General features: G+C 40.0%; 1 protein-coding gene across 3 annotated transcripts in view; it reads right to left on the bottom strand.

The window, feature by feature from the left end:
* Positions 1–2370: 2370 nt before the first annotated feature.
* Btla (B and T lymphocyte associated) overlaps positions 2371–21291 on the bottom strand; it is a 30237-nt gene continuing 11316 nt past the window's right edge. Inside the window, exons 2-6 of one of the 3 annotated variants that reach the window (XM_075963640.1) lie at positions 17945–18265; positions 14791–14826; positions 13399–13557; positions 10351–10397; positions 2371–7689 (exon numbers count right to left, since the gene is read on the bottom strand). In XM_075963640.1, the coding sequence (XP_075819755.1) occupies positions 7429–7689; positions 10351–10397; positions 13399–13557; positions 14791–14826; positions 17945–18265 (824 nt within the window). In that variant the 3' untranslated portion in view covers positions 2371–7428. The remainder of the gene's footprint in view (positions 7690–10350; positions 10398–13398; positions 13558–14790; positions 14827–17944; positions 18266–21291) is intronic. The other 2 variants (XM_075963646.1, XM_075963651.1) reach the window with 2 other exon arrangements.

The raw sequence follows: 21291 nt of genomic DNA, 5'->3' as shown, positions 1-21291 counted from the left end.
AGCCTATAATTCGTGGTCCTAGAGAAGCTAAATAAGAAGGTGAATCCAAAGACAAACATATAGGCATCCTCCTGAATATTAACCTTCATCAGGCGATGAAAGGAGACAGAGACAGAGACCCACATTGGAGCACTGGACTGAAATCTCAAGGTCCAAATCAGGAGCAGATGGAGAGAGAGCACGAGCAAGGAACTCAGGACCATGAGGGGTGCACCCACCCACTGAGACAATGGGGATGTTCTATCGGGAACTCACCAAGGCCAGCTGGCCCGGGTCTGAAAAAACATGGGATAAAACCGGACTTGCTGAACATAGCGGACAATGAGCACTACTGAGAACTCAAGAACAATGGCAATGGGTTTTTGATCCTACTGCACGCACTGGCTTTGCGGGAGCCTAGGCAGTTTGGATGCTCACCTTACTAAACCTGGATGGAGGTGGGTGGCCCTTGAACTTCCCACAGGGCAGGGAACCCTGATTGCTCTTTGGGCTGATGAGGGAGGGAGACTTGATCGGGGGAGGGGGAGGGAAATGGGAGGCAGTGGCGGGGAGGAGGCAGAAATCTTTAATAAATAAATAAAGATCAGGAAGTTGTAATTCCGGTCCCTCCTCTTGGTCCGCAATCAAAGCTTGTAGCTTCCTCCACAGGACTGGAGCATCTCTCTTGTAGATCAACTCTATCTGCCTGTGAGCGCAAGTTCAAGCAGGGTTTAGAAAGGAAATTGCAGGAAACTGGTTTTGTCTTTGGGCTCAAGCCACGCTTGTCAATTCATTTTTACTTCTGATATTGATAATTCTCCTGGTCTGACTCCCCATTTAGTATTTGGGTAAAGATTGGTGCAGAGAGGGAATGTGGTGGATTGGGGTTTCTTCATAGCCCTCCAGGCCATTCCTAGGGAATTAGGAGTCTAGGAAAGTAAAAAGCAAGCTTTACCTTCAAGGGACTGAGAGCTGCGTCGGGTTTGTACATGTTCTGCGTCTACCTATACAACATCATTTAGCGGCTGTGTTACACGTTTTCTTCAGTTCCTGCTGATCCATCTGCTCGCAGTGTCATGCAGAGAGAGGATCTTGTTCATCACGTAGTCTCAAGCGAGCAAACCAAGAGGTGCAAGTACGTGCCCATAAACACAGGCGAAGCAATGCACACTGAATGTTTCCTCATTCTGACTTCTGAACAGAGCCTCTTTTTGAAAAACAACCTCTATAATTTGCTTTTCAGGCTATAAGTTGATTTCTAGCACAGAACTTGCAGTTCTCATATTCTCAAGTTCTTTGGCACATGCTTCTTTTAAAAAAAAGTTGGGTTTTCGTTCTTAGTTGCCATTTTTACTTTCTGAGTGGGGTGGTAAGGGTCTTCCTGTGCCTGCTTAAAATAGAACTTTTTAGATTCGTTTCTCCTTTAGACGTACCTTTGCTTCCTACCGCACTTGACTGAGGGTGGGGACAGAGGCTCACAAAGGCTCAGTGAACTGTGAGGTCCACAGACTGCATACAACCTGTCTGAGATGTTCAAATGGGGACTCCTGTTTAGGGTGTGAAGAGCTCACACTACTAATGAGCTCCCAAGAGATCCTATGCATCTGTCAATAATATCACCCTTTGCATATGAAGGAAGTGGATGGGGTTTCACCATAAGCATTCAACACTAATTATAATGTATGCCAAGCACTGGGTTGTGAAACTCAATGGGAATGTGACAATATTTACCCCTAAGAAGTGCACAGACAGGTACGGAGAAATTCCTCATACAGGTTCTCCTTGTATACTGACTACAAGGGGAAGGTGCTGAGTCTTACTGCAACCTAATAGGCCATACTTTGTTGATAGCCATGGGAGGCCTGCCTTCTTCTGAACAGAAATGGAGGAGGGGATGTGGGCAGGACAAAGGGAAGGTGGGAGGAGGGACTAGGAAGAGAGGAAGGAAAACTGTAAATTTAATAAATATTTTTTTAAGTAATTTCAAAAAAGAAGCCCACAGATAGAGAAGGAGAGATGGCTCAGATGTTAAGAGCACTGACTGCTCTTCCAGAGGACACAGGTTTAATTTCTAGCACCCAAAAAGCTGCTTAAAGCCATTTCTATTTCCAGTTCCAGAAAATCTGATGTCATTTTCTGGATTTTGAAAGCACAAGACAGTTTGTGTGCATATACACATATGCAAGCAATACAGCCATATATATTAAATAACTTTTAAGTCTGCAGTCTAATATGGCAGTCGTCAAAACAAATAAATTCAATGATTAGCATGAAATTAAGAAGATGAATTGTACATTGGGATGAGACATTTGAACACATACCTCACCATAGAAGATCCAGAGAAGAAAAATAAGCCTATAAAGATAATAAGGAACAAATGCCACTATGAAATTTAAAATTTAAACAACCATGATATATTATAGCCAAACACTAGAATGATGAAATTCCAAAACAGGGCATCAAATGTTAGCTAGAAAATTGGTGGAAGCATAAAATGGTACAGTCATTGTAGTAGCTATTACAAAAGTAAACACAACCTCAGGCCTACGATCATCTTCTTCGGATTTTATCCAAATAAAATAAGAATTCATTCCTACCCAAAGACTTCTGTATGAATGTTTATAACATGTTGAAATTACCAAAACTTGGAAGCAACCAAGATTTCCTTCAGAAGGAGAATGAATCAACTATAAGTTGTTCAAGCAATAAAATATCATTAAACAGAAATAAGCTATGTGAAAAAAACATGAAGGAACTAACATGTTACCGCATCTAAGAAGCCAATATGAAAAAGACACATAAGATGTGACTCCGACTGTTCTGGAAAGGGCAAAGCTACAGGCACAATACACAGATTACACAGTTTCCAGGAGTTAAGAGGACAGAAGGGTTAGATAGGCGGAACACAGTGTATGGGAGGGTAAATTCTATAAAGTTATTCTTCATGTCACCCTGATGATGGCTACAGGTCACATACAGTTCTATAAAGTTATTCTTCATGTCACAAGAATTATGGGTACAGGTCATTCTACAAGTCTGAACTCCATAGAAACAAGAATACCAAGAACCAATCCTAAGGCACACTAGAAACTGTGGTTGGTAATGACATCTCAGCATTGGTTCTCTTTGAACCAATAGTTTCCTCCCGAAGGATGAGATGGAGGTCAGCTGTGCACACTGCAGAAACCACATGGAAAACTTCTGTGCTTTCTTGTTAATATTTGTTCTGATGAAAAGTTTTAATTACTTTAATTTTTTAAATGGTTTTATTGAAAATTTTTTTTCATATGTTCTGAATATGATTTGCCCTCCCCCAGCTCCTCCCAGATCTTCCGTCCCCCTTCAACTCCACACTCTTTCTTTATCTCTTTAGAAAACACAGCAGAGTAAAGATTTTTTGAAAGAAAATTCCCAAGAAACACACACAATTCACAAACACAAACAAAATCCATTAAAAACACAAAATCATAAACTATAATTTACGAGCAAAATACTAGTAAGGAAAAAACTGCAAGCAAAACAATATGAGACAAAACATCTACAAAAATATCATTGAGTTCATTTTGTGTTGCCAATGGGTCTAAGTATACAGACCCACAGCCAGACATATGTAGAGCGAGAGACCTTGAAACATTCAGTCCTGTGATGTCTCCATAACACCCTACATAATAGGATGCAAAAAGAATGTAAGGGCCAGAGGGAAAGAAGAACACCAAGAAAGCAAGACCTTCTAGACAGAGCAGGACAGACACATATATGAAATCAGAGACTGGGGCAACATGCGCAGGGCTTGCACAGGTCTATACCAGATGAGACACAAGCCCCACCTTTAACCCAGAAGCTGTCTCCAACTGATAACCACTCACAAATGGAAAATTAATTTTCCGCAACATAATCTTACTAGATATACAAACTATTCTTAAGGGCAGTCCCCATGTTCAGCAATAGGTAGACAACACAAAATGAACTCAATGGACTCTTTGGAGGCTCCGTGTCTCATAAGGTTTTGTTAGAGCATTTTTTTAACCTTACAGGTCCTTTGTGTTTATATTATGACTTCTGGTTCTATGTTTTCATGGGATTACTATGTGTGTGAACATGCATTTCATTGCATCTATCTGTATTTCCTGTGCTTTTTCTTCTATTTGTTTTGTCCTGCTTTGATTTGTTGGGTTTGTGTTATTTTCTTATTATTCTTTAAATGCCTGTTTGTTTTCTAAGCACAGAACCGGTGTGTATCTGGAAGGGAGGAGAAATGGGAAGGATCTTGGAGGCATTGGGGAAGGGGGAACAGCAATCAGAATATATTGCATGAAAAAAACCTATTTTCAATAAAAGAAAAACAGAAAGAGAGGAAATACTCAGTAAATTGTCAGCTGGCCAAGGAAGTTTTCTACCAGTAGATCTGGCCCTTTCTCAGCCCTGGGCAGAGGAGCTTCTTAAGGTGGTGGGTGTGATCAACACAGAGACTGACAGCTGGTCAAAGGGTCAAAAATAAGAGTCTGTTGAGCGATCTATCAATGTGACCTCTGTAGTACCCCTCCAATGCTCAAGAAAGGTGAAGGAAGAGGGAGGGGAAGGAACGTTCAAGCTAGGATTCGGAAAGGAGTGTTGTAAAATGCTGGTCTCTACACATGCCGGGAGTGTTGTACCTGTGGACTCACAACAGCTGTTGGGGTTGTTTGTGTAAGCCCTGCACAAGACTGGTGTCATCGATGTCCCTCATTGATAGGGAAGGGACTTACACTGGCTGTTCCAGCCAGCTGAGCTATTGGAAGTTGATTGCTGAGAAGGGGGTCTTCTGCTTCGGTGTTTTAATGGCTTGTAAGTTTGCCATTTATTCAATTTCAGGTAAATTTTAACAATTTTACTTTCTTGCTGTGAACAATCAACAGTCTTAAAGTTCATGGAAATCATTAAATTATCCACCATCTGTGATTTAAATAAACATGGAAATAATCCTAGAGCAGATTTATTTGAGGAAATATATGCATTTACTAAGTAGGAATAAGAGCATAAGTGATATGTGATATTTGACAAGCATGGTACAAGCATAAACGTAATCAACCATTTATAGAGGTGAAGTCTCTAACAGTGTCTTTCATCTTTTATTGTAAAATACAATAAGAACTTTAATTTTTTTATTTTTTTATTTTTTTTTTTTTAGTTTTTTGAGACAGGGTTTCTCTGCGTCACAGCTTGAGCTGTCCTGGAACTTGCTTTGTAAAGGAGGCAGACCTCAAACTCACTGAAATCTGCCTACCTCTGCATCCCAAGTGCTGGGATTAAAAGCATGCACCACCATTGCCTGGCTAAGAATATTTTAAACAGGGGGTGTAGGAGAGGGCTCAGCAAGTAAGAGTGCTTGCTCTGCAGGCTTGGAGGCTTGAGTTTGAAATCCCCACACCCATGTAAAAAAAACCCAACATGAGCAAATATAACCCTAACAATCTGGGGGACAGAGACACAGGATCCCTCACAGTGCTTGCTGTCTGCTAGCTTAGCTCCAGGTCCAGTGAGACCTTTCCCTAAGGGTAGAATGGAGAACTATAGAAAAGTGCACCTGACGTCCTCTTCTGGCTCCTACACACCCGTGTGCATACGCCACAATACACATACACCACGTACACACATGCATACACAGATTACAGACACACACAACATTTTTAAAGGATTGTTTTAAACAAAATAGAATTTTGCTTTTAAAGTTGGAGACAATTCTGATAGACTTGCTCAACTCCCATGTTGATCTGATAAGAGGGACAGGGTGCCGTGCTCATCCCCCATACTTCCTGTTTCTATTTTGAAGATGAGTAGCTAAAGCAGCTATTCTAAGGCATTTTTTTTGCATAAATGCCCACAAAAGCACCCAACTTACCTATGGTTGGTTGCAACATTATCTGAAAACAGTGTCTGCTGTTCCGGATCCAGGGAACCGAAACCCGATGTGAGCACTCACTCGGTGAGGAGGGTTTTGCAGTGAAGCCCCTTTGTTGTGTTTATGAATACATTCTCTAATCACATTCCTATTGTCACCGCTTCTCACCTTATTTTCTTTAATGACCAATTTGTTCTAGTGCTTTGTACCTCCTAAGCAAACTAAAAATAGGATGGCAATCTGATTGGTTTCCCTTGTCTTGTTTCTGTAAGTCACATCTTGCATTTGCACGTTAGCAAGTATGGACACAGGACACACACACACATGCACAATTACATAGACCACATTCACTCATTCAGCAGCTCACGTGTTTGTTCCAGTGGCTTCTAGCTCTTGCCATCCACTGTATACTAAAATGGTGACGCTATTCAGTTTCAGAATCTGAGAACTCAAGCCTCAAGCTAATGAGTAAAATTATGATCTGTGTTTTAAACAATTAGACTCTATAAATCTGGAAATTCAAAAAACTTGAAAATATAGCCTCTCAAGCAGCTACAAAGTCAGAATTTAAACCTGAGTGATCTCCATATGACATACTTCATTACATGTGATTCATCCTGATTCACTGTGTAAGAAGCAAGAAACAGACATTAATGAAAGTACGTCAGCCCCTACTGGTCAACTAACTATTCCAGACTCTTTCCTTTCATGAACCATCCTTCGAGTTTGCTCTCAGTTAAAGCACAAGGTGGTTTAAACGTTCAGTGTTGATTTGCCTTATAATACCTGATCTTGTTCATGACTCTTGTTTATGTGTTCATATGTGCCTTAGTTCGGCAGCATAGCATCACATTTACATACATTACTTGATCCAAACACTTCTGCATTGGTTACAAATGTACTTACTATTCAATGATGAATTCTTTACTCCCTGAGTTTCTCAATCTAACAGGGTAGAGATAAACATCTCATTACCTTAGTGCTGAAAATATACAACCCCCCTCCACATCTATCTGGCATATTCTGTGTCTGTATTGCACCAATTATCCTTTCTAATCATTTTCTGAATTGAGTGCAAGATAATTTTTCTTTATATTAGAAAAATAAAACATGAGCTATAAATTGACATGGAAAATTGTCTTATCGTGGAAGATTGGTTGAGAACATACAATCATTACGGTATTTATGATTAGTTAGTCAAATTGGGCCATTCATTTTCTAGAATGTGTAGTGAGCTGACCCAAATAACACACTTCTTTCTTCACTGTAAGTCGCTCTGATAGTTCCAAGGGAAATATTAAATTCACATGTTGGGTAAGGCATGGTCAGATTTAAACATTCTATTATGCTGCAATTTGTGCTATGAGTTTTTCCAGAGAAAAGTCTATTCTTCAAGGCTCTTGTACAAAACTCCTTCAGAGTTTTTAGGAGAAATTTTAACTAAGTATTCCATGGATCTTTAAGACACAGCCCCAGCACGAACCATCTGAATGTGAAAATCCCAGGTTGAAGAAGGTTATTTGACACTGGAGGTCCAGACAATGATATTCACAAGCCCGCCATGCCATGCATCATTGCAAGGTTTTACTTCTCCTACAAACGGACGCATACTCTGTGGGTGCCTCTTGCATGTTGCTTGACTGTCTTGGATTCCTTCCCATAATCGAATGTTTCAGGGAAGCATACACAATGCCCTGTTTGTTTCCCTCCGATTGTGAATTAGTTGTGGATTCAGAACTTTCCTGCCCACTTGACCAGGGATCATTATCATAAATGGCAGTTTCTGAGGGCAGTGTTTGGGAATTTTCCCTGGGACTCACTGCAATATCAACCTATGAGAGAGAAGAGATACACCACGTAAGGACGTGACAAAACATATTCATTATTAGACTGTGAGGAAAAGGCTACATGATGTCATGCACATTGAAAGAGACGGTCTATTGTTCTTCATGCAAGCTACTTAATATCTACATTTTCAGTAAGCATTGTATTATCAAAAGATGAAAGGGCTGGTTAGATTTTGAGTGTTGTGTTTGTTTGTTTTGCTTTGTTTTTTATAACCAGGTCCTTATGAATGTTAGGCAGGCATTTACCACTGAGCCCCTAAGGCCAAACATTTGAAGTTCCCAAGCAATTGTTTTATGTTGTATTATGGGCCATTTGAGGTCACACACATACACACAATGATCTTTCAATGGAAAAAAATCACAGTCCAATTCATGGAAAAGAAAACTAATCCTATAAAAACTTTAGGCAGTCCATAACACATCGGCATGTGGAGCATAGAACATCAAAAGATTAAGCCCAAGGCAGAAAGACCTGAGACCTCCTGAGAAGAGCAGGAACAGGAAGCGTCATGGGTTATCTAAGACACATTATGATCGGAGAACTAAATTGGAAAATGAAAGCCAATTTTAAAAGAATAAAGTTTCTATTAAATTCTAAAATATTATTCTAGTTGCTATTTCTATCATAAGAAAATAGTCATACTTTCAAATAGTACCAGAGACCTAAATGGTGTGAGCTAGGTGAGGGGGGTTGTGGAAACTAAAATGAATCCTGCTATTTTCTCCCTCTTTTCAGTTATTGGTAGCTGCTCCCGACTATACAAAAAGTGCGAACGGTAAAAATGGTGATGTGTTAATATTAAGGCCATGTGTTAATAATTTCAGACATGGGAGGGGTGGGGTGGGTCTGTATGTTTGTAGGTAAGGTGCACTCACCCACGTAAGTGCATGTAGAGGTCAGAGGTCAATGTTAGGTTTCTTCCTCTATTCCCATCTACCTTACTTATTGAGAAAGGTGTTCTCACTGAAGCTCTACTTCAACTAGGCTTTCAACTAGGCTGGGTGGCCAATGAACCCAATTCAACCTGTTTTCACATCCTCCCCACCACTTGGTTTCAAACTGTATGCGACCACACCCAGATTTGACGTAAGTGCTGGAGATCCAAACCCATTTCTCAAGCTTGCAGAGTGCTATACCCACCTGACCATTTTCCTGGGCTCTATTCTGACTTTTTAAAAATCTCCATTTTGTCAGTCAAGTTATGCTCTCCCTAAAAGTTCTCAGGTTCTTGATCTTTTGACTATTTATATTCCTATGGTGCTTGGAACATCTCACTGTGACATTTGCAGAAGGATTTCTCTTATATCTGCTAGGGAAAGCTCTGCTCTAAAAATATGCTTCCTCCTAACTTGAGAAATGAGGCAGTAACTGCCGATCCGCTACAATTTTCCTATGAGGTGAGCGCTTGGAAATAGCACTATGGCTGGAGGTCTGAAAGAGTCGAGCGTGGGTTGGCTAGGATGGAGATGCCCCCACACAAAGTGAACCTACATATGGGACACTGACGATTGTCAAGTGAATGGATAAAGAACTGTGAATTCTCTGTATGTCTACCAAGGTCCCCGCTATCCTTTCCAGTCTTTAGTAGGCTGTCAGCTCGGTCGACTTGGCTCTCTTCACTGGATGGGTCATTTTCACAGAAAACTCTGTTAGCACGAGCATGGTTCTTTGCCCCTGAAGTCCTCCTGTGACACTCTATGAAGGCAGGGGATATCACAAGGCAGGTGCAATACAATGTGATGGCCAGAGACAATAAAGGGTGTTAGACAGAGCTAGCCATCTCGCCTTACATACTTATTCCACTTAGCTGTTGTAAGGCTCTTTTAAAATAAGCATGCTGATTTATAATTCACTTTCCAAAAGCCTCACCCTTTTAAGTATATTATGACTCAGTGGACTTTCCTATATAATCACATTTATTCCCTTAGAACAGCGATTCTCAATCTGTAGGTCATGAGCCCTTTGGCAGACCTCTGTCTCCAAAAATATTGACATCCTGATTCAAAACATTGGTAAAATTATAGTTATGAAGTAGTAATGGAAGCAAGTTTATGGTTGGGGGTCACTGCAACATGAAGAACTATTTTAAAGGGTCGCAGCATTAGGAAGGTTGAGAACCACTGCCTTAGAAGGACTATTTTGAAATAAGATCATAACTTTGGACTTTTCAGCTTTGTTATATTTTTATGTTTCATTGCCATATAGTAACTATATATATACATATATGTATGCATGTATATACACACACACAATAGATTTGTTCACATTCAACCTCCATTGGTCTCTTTTATCCCCTTCCCAATCGTCCCAATCGCCTTTCTCTTCCCAACTTGTTCCCTTTCAATTTTTATAGATTTCCCAGCAATGAATTTCATTTTGGTAGTTTGCAATAGTGTAGGTGAGGGTTTATTTACAATGACCACACTGAAAATTGGCTCCCACTCTGCATCAGTTGTTGACTACCATGTGAGTCCCTCCCACTCCACACCAAGTTGTATATGCGCCTTGTATTATTCAAGTATTATGCAGGCAATCATGACTGTGAAAAATCTGGAGTGTGTGTGTTAATGCCATATAAACTTACTGAAAAAAATACATATGTATAATAGAAAATGTATTTGTCTTAATAGATACTTCAAACATACCAGGTTAATTTCCTTTCCTGCTGAGTCAGAATTCTTCTTTCCTTTCCCTGAAAGATTGAGAGAAGGAAAAGAAAAAAGATATCAAACAGTGTTAAGAAAGCAAAGCAAACTATCCCATTATGCCCACCCCATTGCACGCCAGCAATCATATTGTTAGTTTTGCCTCCTAACTATGTTGGTTAGCATGTACCACACACATTTCAGTCTGTGAGAATGCACATGCCCGCTTTCCTCCCCTCACTCCTTGCATCACACAACAGTCTTCACATCCAAGAGAAAGGAGTAGGATCTAGTAAAGAACAGTTTCAGACGGTTGGGAGTCATTGTATACTCAATGTTAAAAGTGCTGCTGTCATCTCTGTGATATATGAGACAGCTATATCATACTCCTCCTCCAAGACTCAGGTAACATTGAAGAAAGACTGCGAAAGCCAGAGGTTGGGGCAGACTGAGGAAAACTGTCTTCTGGCCATGGTTATGCCATTGTATCAAGTAACTCACAATATCTTTGATTTCTTCCGCAGACCTTTGTAAGATTAAGTCAGCCAGAATCCCAGTTCAGGAGCCCTGCAACCTTCAGTCTGATGACAGAAGATGGGTGCTAACTGAGCAAGAGCTAGTTCTTTTAGGGGTGTAGTTTCTGATAGGTTTTCATACCCCCGTGAATCTCCACAGCTATATATGTATATGAACAATACTAATAGACTCGATGGGATATGTATTGTGACTGTCTGATTGTAATTGGCCCCATAATCTCACAGAAGTGACACTATTAGGAAGTGTGGCTTTGCTGGAGTACATATGGCCTTGTTAGAGAAACTGTGTCATTCTGTGTGTGTAGCAGGGGGGGGGGGCTTTAAGGTTTCCTATGCTTAGAATACTGCCAAGTGTCTCAGTCAACTTCCTGTTGCCTGCAAGACAGAGGACTCTCAGCCACTACTCCCATAATATATCTTCATGCATGCCACCATGCTCCCTAGCATGATAAAGAACTGAACCTCTGAAACTGTAAAGTGAGCCACCACAATTAAATATTTTCTTTATAAGAGTTCATGGCCATGGTGTCTCTTCACAGCAATACAATCCCTAAGACAGGAGCTGGTATCAGGGACTGGGGTATTGCTATGATAGGTCAGACCATGTTCTGGTTTGGAGGAATTTGGACTTTGGTACTTTGGGTTAGGGAAAGAGTGGATATTTTAAGGACTGCCTAATGGACCATACTAGTAGGAACATGGAAGACAGTGGAGCTGACTGTGAATTGATGAACTGTGAAGGGCTCCTTCAAGAGGTTACAGAGGAGAATTTTAGTATGTTTCCTAGAGATTGTTCTTGTAATATTTTGATGAAGAACATGGCTGCTTTTGCCTTTGTACAGCTAAATTTCCAACTTGTTAACTTGTTTAGAGATTGGTGTGGTGGTGCACGCCTTTAATTCCAGAACTGCAATGGCAGATCTCTGAGTTTTGAGGCCAAACTGGTCTACAGAGCAAGTTTCAGGACAGTGAAGCAAAGGCAGTGAAGAAATGAAAGTTGGTGGTGATATAATTGAATGGGGTGAGGGAGAGTCTCATGTTCTGGTACCAGTAAGCAGCAAAACTTGGCAAAATGGGTTACAGAATTTGCCTCTGCACCAAAAAAAAATTCTTAAAAAAGCCATTGAGGCAACACATGTGTCAAGAGCATCCCTGAATGGAGGCCTAGCGAGGCCTTTGTATGAAGCTGTGAAGTTGAAGCCTGGACTGCCTAGGAGAACTCAAGACATTAGAGATGCCAGAGTCATGGGACAGTTGCCGAGGAAAGCTGCTAACACAGAGTAGCAGCCGCCCAAGAGGAAAAAAGTGTGTTACAGTCAACAAAGCTGACCAGAGTTGGAGATCTGAAGAATATTTTAACATCAGACATGGAGATGCAGAGTGTGGAGTTTGCCCAGTAGGTTTTCAGTCTTGCTTTGATCCAGTATTTCCTCACTGTGATTCCTTACCTGCTTTTGGGGATGGTAATGTATATCTCATGCCATTGCATGCTGCAAGTGATTTGTTTTTAAATTTGATTTCACAGAGAATTATAGTTAAGAGATTGCATGAATCTCACAAGAAACTTTGAGTTTTGGACTTCTAAACATTGTTGAGACTGTGATAGACTATAGGGACTTTTGAATTTGTACTAAATGCATTTTGCATTAAGATGTTTTTATGAACTTATGGGGACCAGTTTCTTGTGCTGTGTAGTTACAGATACAGAGGTGGGTTTGCAGTGGAATGTCTGAGAACTACAAAAATGCTCTGGGATCTAGGAGCACTTCCACCCAGACAAAGGTTTCTCTTGTGGCGTCAAACACGGGATGCTTTGTCCTACCCACTTTAGAGCTACACTGTGCTCCTATTATAGAAAGGGAGGGACATGGAAAAGAACAAGGAAATAGAAACTATAGATGCACCAGATCAGCATGTCTCTTTTGTTGAGTTTTACTGTTCAATGGTGACAATGAAGACACGGTTTCAAAAGGAAAAAGCAACCCTTTTCAAAATACCACAGCTCTCTCATTATAGGCAACTCCACGTTCTCAAATGCAATGCTACTGAGTAAAAACTGGATTCAAGCATGTGTTTATAATAGCAATAGAAAGCACAAATACATTCCTGCTGGGGACAATGATACTTTATTTAGGTAAGGGTGGGTATCATTGGAATTATGTGTAATAGCTGTGGAAAATGGCTCAAAAAAAATAACAAGTTGGTTCAAGAGATTGTTTCAACCAGCCTTTCAATGTGGTTAAAGCTTAGGAGAATGCTTTCTTGTTCACACCTAAGATTGATGTGTATAGAATGAGAAATTTCCAGCAATGCTAGCCTAGGGTTGTGGTGAGTGTGCCTTGCAATGCCTAGACCAAGACAAAATTCACGCATATAGTTTTCCACTGGCAACCAGTAGTTCCCCAGGAATCATTATCCAGAAAGAAAATACTAACCAGCTAAAAATCCATCAGCCCTGGAAAACAAACCCCAAATGTGTGGCACATGAGGTCAGAGGGAAATTGCAACCCACCTTGGTGCCTTTTCAGGAAACAGACCAGGCAGAAACAGGCAAGCAGCAAAAGCAGTGCCACCACAGGAAGCAAGCTGTAAAGCAGCCAGGTCCTGCTCCCCCTCTCTTCCATGGTGGGTGGTCCTGAGGCATTGGTGGCACCTGGGATATCAGACACTGCTGAAAACAGTTAAGAAGTCCTAGAAGCATTAGAGTTGGCAGTACCTCTTTGCGTTGTCATAATTTGAATGAAGGAACTAGCAGGCCAAGCCCTCTGTTTCTCCTTTGGTGGTCCCAGTACCATCAACTACTATTTTTAACTTTTGTGAACATCTCACATTCTGCTTGGATGAGCTATTGTAGAAAGATCCCTACGGCAGTTCTCACAAACCACTTCACCAGGCCCTTTCATTTATATATTTAGTTCAGTGTTATGGAAGTCATTTTCTTAATACAGCTTTAGAACTTGAAAGGAATGTTCTGAATAGTGCCCAAAGACCAACAGCTCGTGAATGGCAGTTGGGACTCACAGCAGCAGGTTTCTGATGCTGTACATTTGCTCCCTCTTATAAGTCATCATTACCTCCAAACAACAAATGTTTTCATTTTTACCGAATATGCTTTGCTTAGCATCTAGCTAGTGCTCATTCTGACTGACCTGTGTTAACATTCACCGATCCCTATTTGATCAAGGTTGGTTTTTAACTTATAAATAAGTTGTGACACAGATCAGTGGATCAAAAATAGTGTTTTTTAAATAATATAAAACAAACTAGAAAATATCTGAATTCATAAGACACACTGCTGCAGTGATTCTCAACCAGAAAATTTCTCATCCCCCAGAAACACGTGATAGTTTTAGGAGACACTTCTGATATCACAATGTGGGAGAGAATCTGCGTCCAGTAAGGAGAGATCCAAGGCTTGATAAACCCCTTGCATTGCACAGGACACTCCTCCATTCCCATAGCACAGAAATCAAAAATTCTACTGTCTACAGATTTTGTGGATTTGCTTTTTATGTGTGTATACTCTTGGATATGATGTAAGATACACTGTTTCTTTGGGGTCACTATTAACAATTTGTCAAAAGCAGAGAAGTATTGAATTGTATGTGTGATATCTCCCCCTGACCCCAGATCCTTTCTTTGAGGTTACAAACTATCAGGAGTAATTTAAGGAGGACATACAGTGAGCATATAGTTCAATGGTACAGAATGGTGGCAAATGTACTGCAGCTGCTGTTTAGGTTGGGCAAGCAGCCAAGAAGCAAACACGGCTGTCTATGGGGAGGCAGTTTGATGGCAAACAATAGATAATCTAATACAAACAAACCCAATTAAGAAGACCTTATTCCCATTATTTATCTGATCATCAAACAAACTTGCTAATTTTGATTGGTTTCACACTTACTTTTTGGATGGTATTCTGAATCATTTTGAGTCCTTTCTGAAACAGAAAATAAGACTAAGTATTAAAATGGCTTGATGAAACACAAAGGTGGTACTCAAACTAAAGTCAGAGTTATTTAGAAAGGACTCCAATGTTGCCACAACAGAGAATCCAGTAATCCTGGCCAAGTTCAGCATGCATAATTCACAGAACTTCACCCTGAGATCATGGCATACAAAGCAAAGGAGTTCTTTTCAAGCCTAAAGAAAGACTACTGTCAACACAGTATAACCTTCATCTGACTTCTTTGGTTCTCTCCTCCTCGTTCTTCAGGTAGATGAACACATAGACCATGTGTGACCTCTGACACCTGCAATATAATAAAACATTCAACCCCCAGGTGCTCCTGAGACTGTGAATGACCACAAGATAAAGAAGTTCTGCGTGAGATCCTAGGTGTTCATTTTGAAACAAAGACTGTGCCTCTCACTTCCTGCATTCTCACACAACATGCATCTTCCTGCACAGATAATGACCTCTGCATTTTTCTGATGTCCCCAATCAGAAACTGACCTAGGACAATTGAGAAGCACAGAACTATAAATCAATGTATATATTGGGGTGGCTGTTCCTGGCTCTGTAGGATAATCTCCTTGTACTCTGTTTCACAAGGTGCCTTTCCTCATTCTAGGAGACAAATGCTTTCTCAAGAATACCCAAGCCTCCTTCTGTCCACATTGGTTTTTACACAAACCAATTTCTATTATGAACATAAAAAGCAAAGGTGAATCATATGCAAAAATGGGGGCATTCCCAGTATCTTCCCAGAAAGATATTTCAAGGGGGAACGATCAAAATACTTTTGTTGTATTTCCAAATTTTACTAATTATAAGCAGTTCCAGAACATATTTCTTTCCGCATTTCATAGGCAGTTCCCTGAGTACTCTTGGGTTCAAAAATAAATGGAATATCTTTCCTCTTTCCCGGTAATCCCCATTTCCCTAAAGAAGACTATATATTTAGCTAAAATTTAAATTAATCCTAAAAAGAAATGTATTTGAACTCTACAAGAGAGCAACAATCCCCAAAAGCAAGATATGATTCCTATTTGTAAGGTACTATAAGTTTTGATGGAACTGGACGTATTTTTATATACTGCACAGGGAAGGGAGATGTGTGATGAATGAGGGATGTAGACCTTACAAAGGAAAAGGATAATTGTGATAGGTATAAAAGTGGATATTCTGAAATAGATGGGAATGGCATAGCAACGATGATGATGGAGATGAGAGAAGGCTGGACCTGGGAAGATGGGTCACGTGTATGCGCTTGAGGACCTCTGCTAAATCTTCAGTGTCCACATACGAGGTAGAAGATGACAGCTCCTGTCTCCAATCCAGTGCTAAGGCTGCAACAGGAGCATCTCAGTTTCTCACTGACTAGCCAGCCTAACAATTCCATCGAGTCCTGAGTTCACTGAGAAACCTTGTCTCAAAAAATAAAGTAGAGAGCAATTGAGGAAGACACCAAGTGTCACTCTCTGCATTCCACATACACACTTGTGCAGACGCATATGTGCACACATATATGTGTACTTGCATGCACATGTGCACACACAAAGATGGGGCAATGGAAAGTAGCATTGTAAAGCTTGGAAAGGTTCCTTCCTGAAGTGATCCAAGAAGGTAGGTAGAAAGCTCTGGAGAGTCATTACATAGTCTGGGCAATAGTCTCGCATGAAGCATGCGATTCGCAAACACTTTCTCATGTTCTGTGAGGTGCCTTTGCACTCAGTATAATGATCTTTGATGCAGAAATGTATTGAATTGTGACAGTCTTTTCTGTCTGCTTTTGCTGTTGTTTTATGCTTTTGTAATATCTAGGAAATGATTATAAAATGCAAGATCAAGACTTAGTTTTTTATGCAGATATATAGTTTGATGTAAAAGTAGTTTTGTAGGTTAGTTTCCTATATTTAAATCAGTTGAGGGTCTTGGGAAAGGTGACTCATACCTTTAAGCCCAGTATTTGGAGAAAGGGGCAGGAGGATCTCTGAGTGCCAGCACAGCCTAGTCTACACAGCGAGTTTCAGGCCAGGAAAGACTACACACTAAAACACAGTTTCAAAAAACAAAACAAAACAAAAATAACAAAAAAAAATCTGAAAGGAAATTGAGAGCCTATAGAGATTACTCAGATGTTGAGCGCATTGGCTGCTCTTCGAGAGGGCCCAGGTCCAATTCCCAGCATTCACATGGTAGATCAAAACCATGTGTAATTCCAGTCCCAGAGGCACCAGCCATGTATGTGGTACACAGACATACTTGCAGACTAAAACACCCATGCACAGAAAATAAAAATAATAGAAAAAGTCAATTGATCATAGACAGAATTTTATTCTACACTCTCAACTCTACTATGCTGATCTCACCACAGTATTTAAGTAGCTATATTTCAATAATGAAATTTGGAATAGAGAAATCTTTCTTTATGCAGATTATTTTGGCTGCGCAGGGTCTGTTACACAATATGATGTGAATTTTAGAATTAAGTTTGATTTGTTGGAGATGGTGTTCAATCTTGGGGTGTGTCATCATTATAATAGTGAGTCTTCCAAGATGATGACAATCAAATAATTTTACATCTTAATTTCTTTGTTTATTCATGCTCCAAATCTGCTGCTTATGTGAGCATAACTTCTGCAAATTCTAATCAACAAAAAACAGAAAAAACAATGACGAAAAAAATGATATCATTGTGATCATTTCTGAACCTGTCAAATAAATGTTTTAATCTCTAATGACAAGTACAGTCAGTAAGTGTCCTGCTGTGGCAGCACATACCTTTAACCCAAGCATGAGGGAGGCAGAGGCAGGTGGATTTCTGTGAGTTCCGTGACAGCCTGGGCTACAAAGAGAGCGCCAGGGAAGCCAGACCCCATCTCAAAAAGACCAGTAACTTCTATTATTTTTTCCTCTACTGCTCTTGACCCCACCCTTCTCTCCCCCTACACAAATACTTTATGTCCTCTTTACTGTCAACCTGGAAGAGGAGGTAGACTGTGGATCTGATACAAGTGTTCCAGTTTTTAACCACAGTGTCTGAAAGTCGGGATTGCCTCTTTCACAGTAACAGGATGGAAAAACTATAGATGGCCTGGGGTAGAGCACTCACCTTTCACATGGAGGACTATTATGTTGCTATTAATAACCTCAGAAGTAGAGTTTACAGAACAACCATACGACCCATCGTCACTGAGATATACTGGTTCAAAATGGAGAGTAAAAACTGAACCATGGTCCTTGTCTTCCCAACCAGTATGTTGCTGAGGTCCAATCTCAAGAGGTAAACAGTTTTTTCCACTGTACTTGCACCAAGTCACATTAGGTCTCTGAGCACAATATGTCACAGGACATTCCATTTTAAAGGACTCTCCCACTGTGGCATATTCTGAATGCCTGGGAACGATAACTTGTACTTGACATGCCTTTTCACCTAAAACACAAAAGGAAAACTGGAATGAGTATGATCTTCTCGAAGAATCATAGATACCACAGCAATTATTTCCACCAAAGATTTCTCAAACAGAATTCCATAATTTTCCCTCAATACTATTTTTTCAGTACTTTATCTCTGCTAGTTCAGTGTGGTGCATAGCTACACATAATCAATATTTGCTTTAAAAATAAATTGCTTCACTGAATGCTGGAGGCTCACACATTTAATCCCAGCACTCTGGAGACAGAGAAAGGCAGATCTCTGAGTTTGAGGCCAGCCTGGTCTACAGAGCGAGTTCCAGGACAGCCAGGGCTACACAGAGAAACCCTGTCTCAAAAAACAAACATACAAACAATTAGTTAATTAGTTTCATTCTCCCCCAAAAAGTAATATTATGAGTTCAGTTTTACAGATGAGGTTGAAATACTAAAGAACTTGTCCATGGTTATATGCTAATAATTAGGAAAATTGAGACTTTAAAGTCATAATGAGGTCTTTACCATGTACCATTATCTTGTTTGTATTACTTCTCAGCCAGAAATCACATTTTCTAATACCATTTGCTAATTAACCTATAATTGTATTATTTTAATAACACAAAAAAATCATAAAACTTAAAACTGTTAAATTACACCCCTTTTCTTGAAACAAATACGTGTGCAATTTGGTTCACAAAATATTCAACCAGCATGGGTGTTGAGAAACAGAGACTGGCTTCAAAATCACAAGCTTCAATTGCTCATGAAACAGTCATGTGTATGTCTTCATTCATTACTGAAAGTCTGTGTTGTTCCTTTTGGGAAAGGACCATGATCTTCATGATCATGACAACTTTAGAAGCCTTTGGGCTTCATTTCCATATTATGAAATATGTGGCTATGTCTGCCACATCTTGAAATTACTAGATGGGATTCCCTAAGCTGGTAAAACAAAATAAGCAAACAGACCAAAATTTCTTTTGTTATGCACTTTGTGGCACTTCCGTCTTTTTCTTTTTACATTAAAATGAGGCTAAACACAGGGTCTTAAAGTATTTCAAGTTCTTTTTCCTCCACCCTCACTAATCGTTCTTTGTTGTTATGCTGCTTTGCTGTTTTGGTTTGAATTTTTAAGACAGAGTCTTACTATGTAGCCCTTGCTGTCCTGGAAATCACTCTTTAGACCAGGCTGCCCTTAGACTCACAAAGATCCATCTGCCTCTGCTTTCCCAGGGCTGGGTTTAAAGGCGTGTGCCACTTTGCCGGACTCTTACTTTTGAACTATTCTATTTCATGGCATTAAGCGTACTGTACCTCCTCACTAACTTTCATGTTCAAGTACTTTTCTAAATAGATTTATAGAATCACAGGCTATAAAGATGCCTAAATGAGATTATAGTCAAAGCCTTTTTTAAAGATGAAAAATGCTTAGGGTCTTATTTTAGCTATTTCATAACAATAAATTTCTCACTGTAACTTTCACCCTGATCTCATCAACTCTTGCTTAGAACAATTAAAATTTCATGGAATTCTCAGGCATCAGGTAGAGTCTAGGGACCTGCAGAGAACTTTCAGCATCTCCAATTTATTTGTGACTATATTGGATTCTCAGACAACTTCACTTTAAGAAGTTATGGTTCAGTTGCTTCAATATTTTTTTTATAGCGTAAACTTGTAAGCAAAACAAAATGAAAGTTCTAAGGGTGAGGTTTTCAAAAGCTTGAAGAGAAAGGATAAGGTCACTGACACAAAAGGAAGTGCCTAACAAAACAGTACCTGATGTGGTCAGATTTGTGGCAAAAAGCAAGGAAACCAAAGGTGGAAAGGCCAAGTGAAACCTTGTCTCCAAAGTCCGTTCCTCTCCCGAGTTAAGAGACCACAGCCTCCTCGCTTCCCTTTTTAATTTTCTTGAGTACTTGTGAACAGCAAGGTGGTTGTGGTCAAAGACCTGTTGTCCCCAATGAGCTTACTTTTGATTGATGGGACAATTATGTAATAATAGTGACTTTTTCTAAATAAATATATTATGTACTACTCTTTTTTTCCTCAAATGTAGCCAAGCTTGAAAGCAAGGTTAGGGGGAGTCCCGTGTACTCTTTCTTAGAGGGAATAGGAATTAGAAATGATGTCTGTCTTTGTGGAATTTGCCTTCACATGGGAAATGAACATGCCCAGCAATGGGAGAGTCACGCTGTACATAGACACGAAGTACTTGGCCTGGGCTGCTGACATGCTTTCCGAGAAGCTGACCTGCCCTTCAGCGGATTAAAAGCCCTTGGCCATCAAAGTAGAGACTGTTGAGGTACTAAAGTCTGGTGGAACAGGAAAACACAGGCTTCTCAATAGTCTTCTCAATAGTCTCACAGCAGATTCAGGGAACTGATACACAACTGCATCATGGCTTTCTGGACATGAAAAAGGTCATTGGTTATTCCAGAATAAATATGGTGAGCACTGTTGGGAAATATTAAAATTTTCCTGTCCCCAAAGAAAAAAATATGAAGTCCAACTTGGGTAGACATATAAAATGCATGGAATCAGTTTAAAAATGGAAGCATTAATTCAACATAGCCATTGGAACAGTCTCAGCGACCCTCAATTTCTTCAAACTGAGATAGACATCAACTATAAAAAGAGGAAAGTTCTTATGTGTCAGTTCTCAAAACAGACACACATGGGTGTGCATGCACACACATGTGCATGCGCGCACACACACACACACACACACACACACACACACACACACCTTCATTTCCCTCAATGTATGACTGTGAAACTAGTCCTAGTCTACAAAGTCTGTCCCTACTGCAATGTATAAGCCTTTCATTCAGCCAGAGAACTGTTACTTCATGTTAATAGCACAGTCTATCTTTAGCATTCTGTGTCTATACACTTGAGAGGAGCACACAAAACACATGCAGAAAAGAGCTTGTGATTAGCCCCGACTGTGTCACTGATTTGGAATGCAATGACAGAAACATTATTGTGGCTTCTGAGTATTTTTCTGAGCAGGATAAAGTTGATTGACAATCACATTAGCTGGCA

Source organism: Microtus pennsylvanicus, chromosome 1 (assembly GCF_037038515.1).
Source record: "Microtus pennsylvanicus isolate mMicPen1 chromosome 1, mMicPen1.hap1, whole genome shotgun sequence".
Lineage (NCBI taxonomy): Eukaryota > Metazoa > Chordata > Mammalia > Rodentia > Cricetidae > Microtus > Microtus pennsylvanicus.
This window is presented reverse-complemented; position numbering and strand designations above follow the sequence as displayed.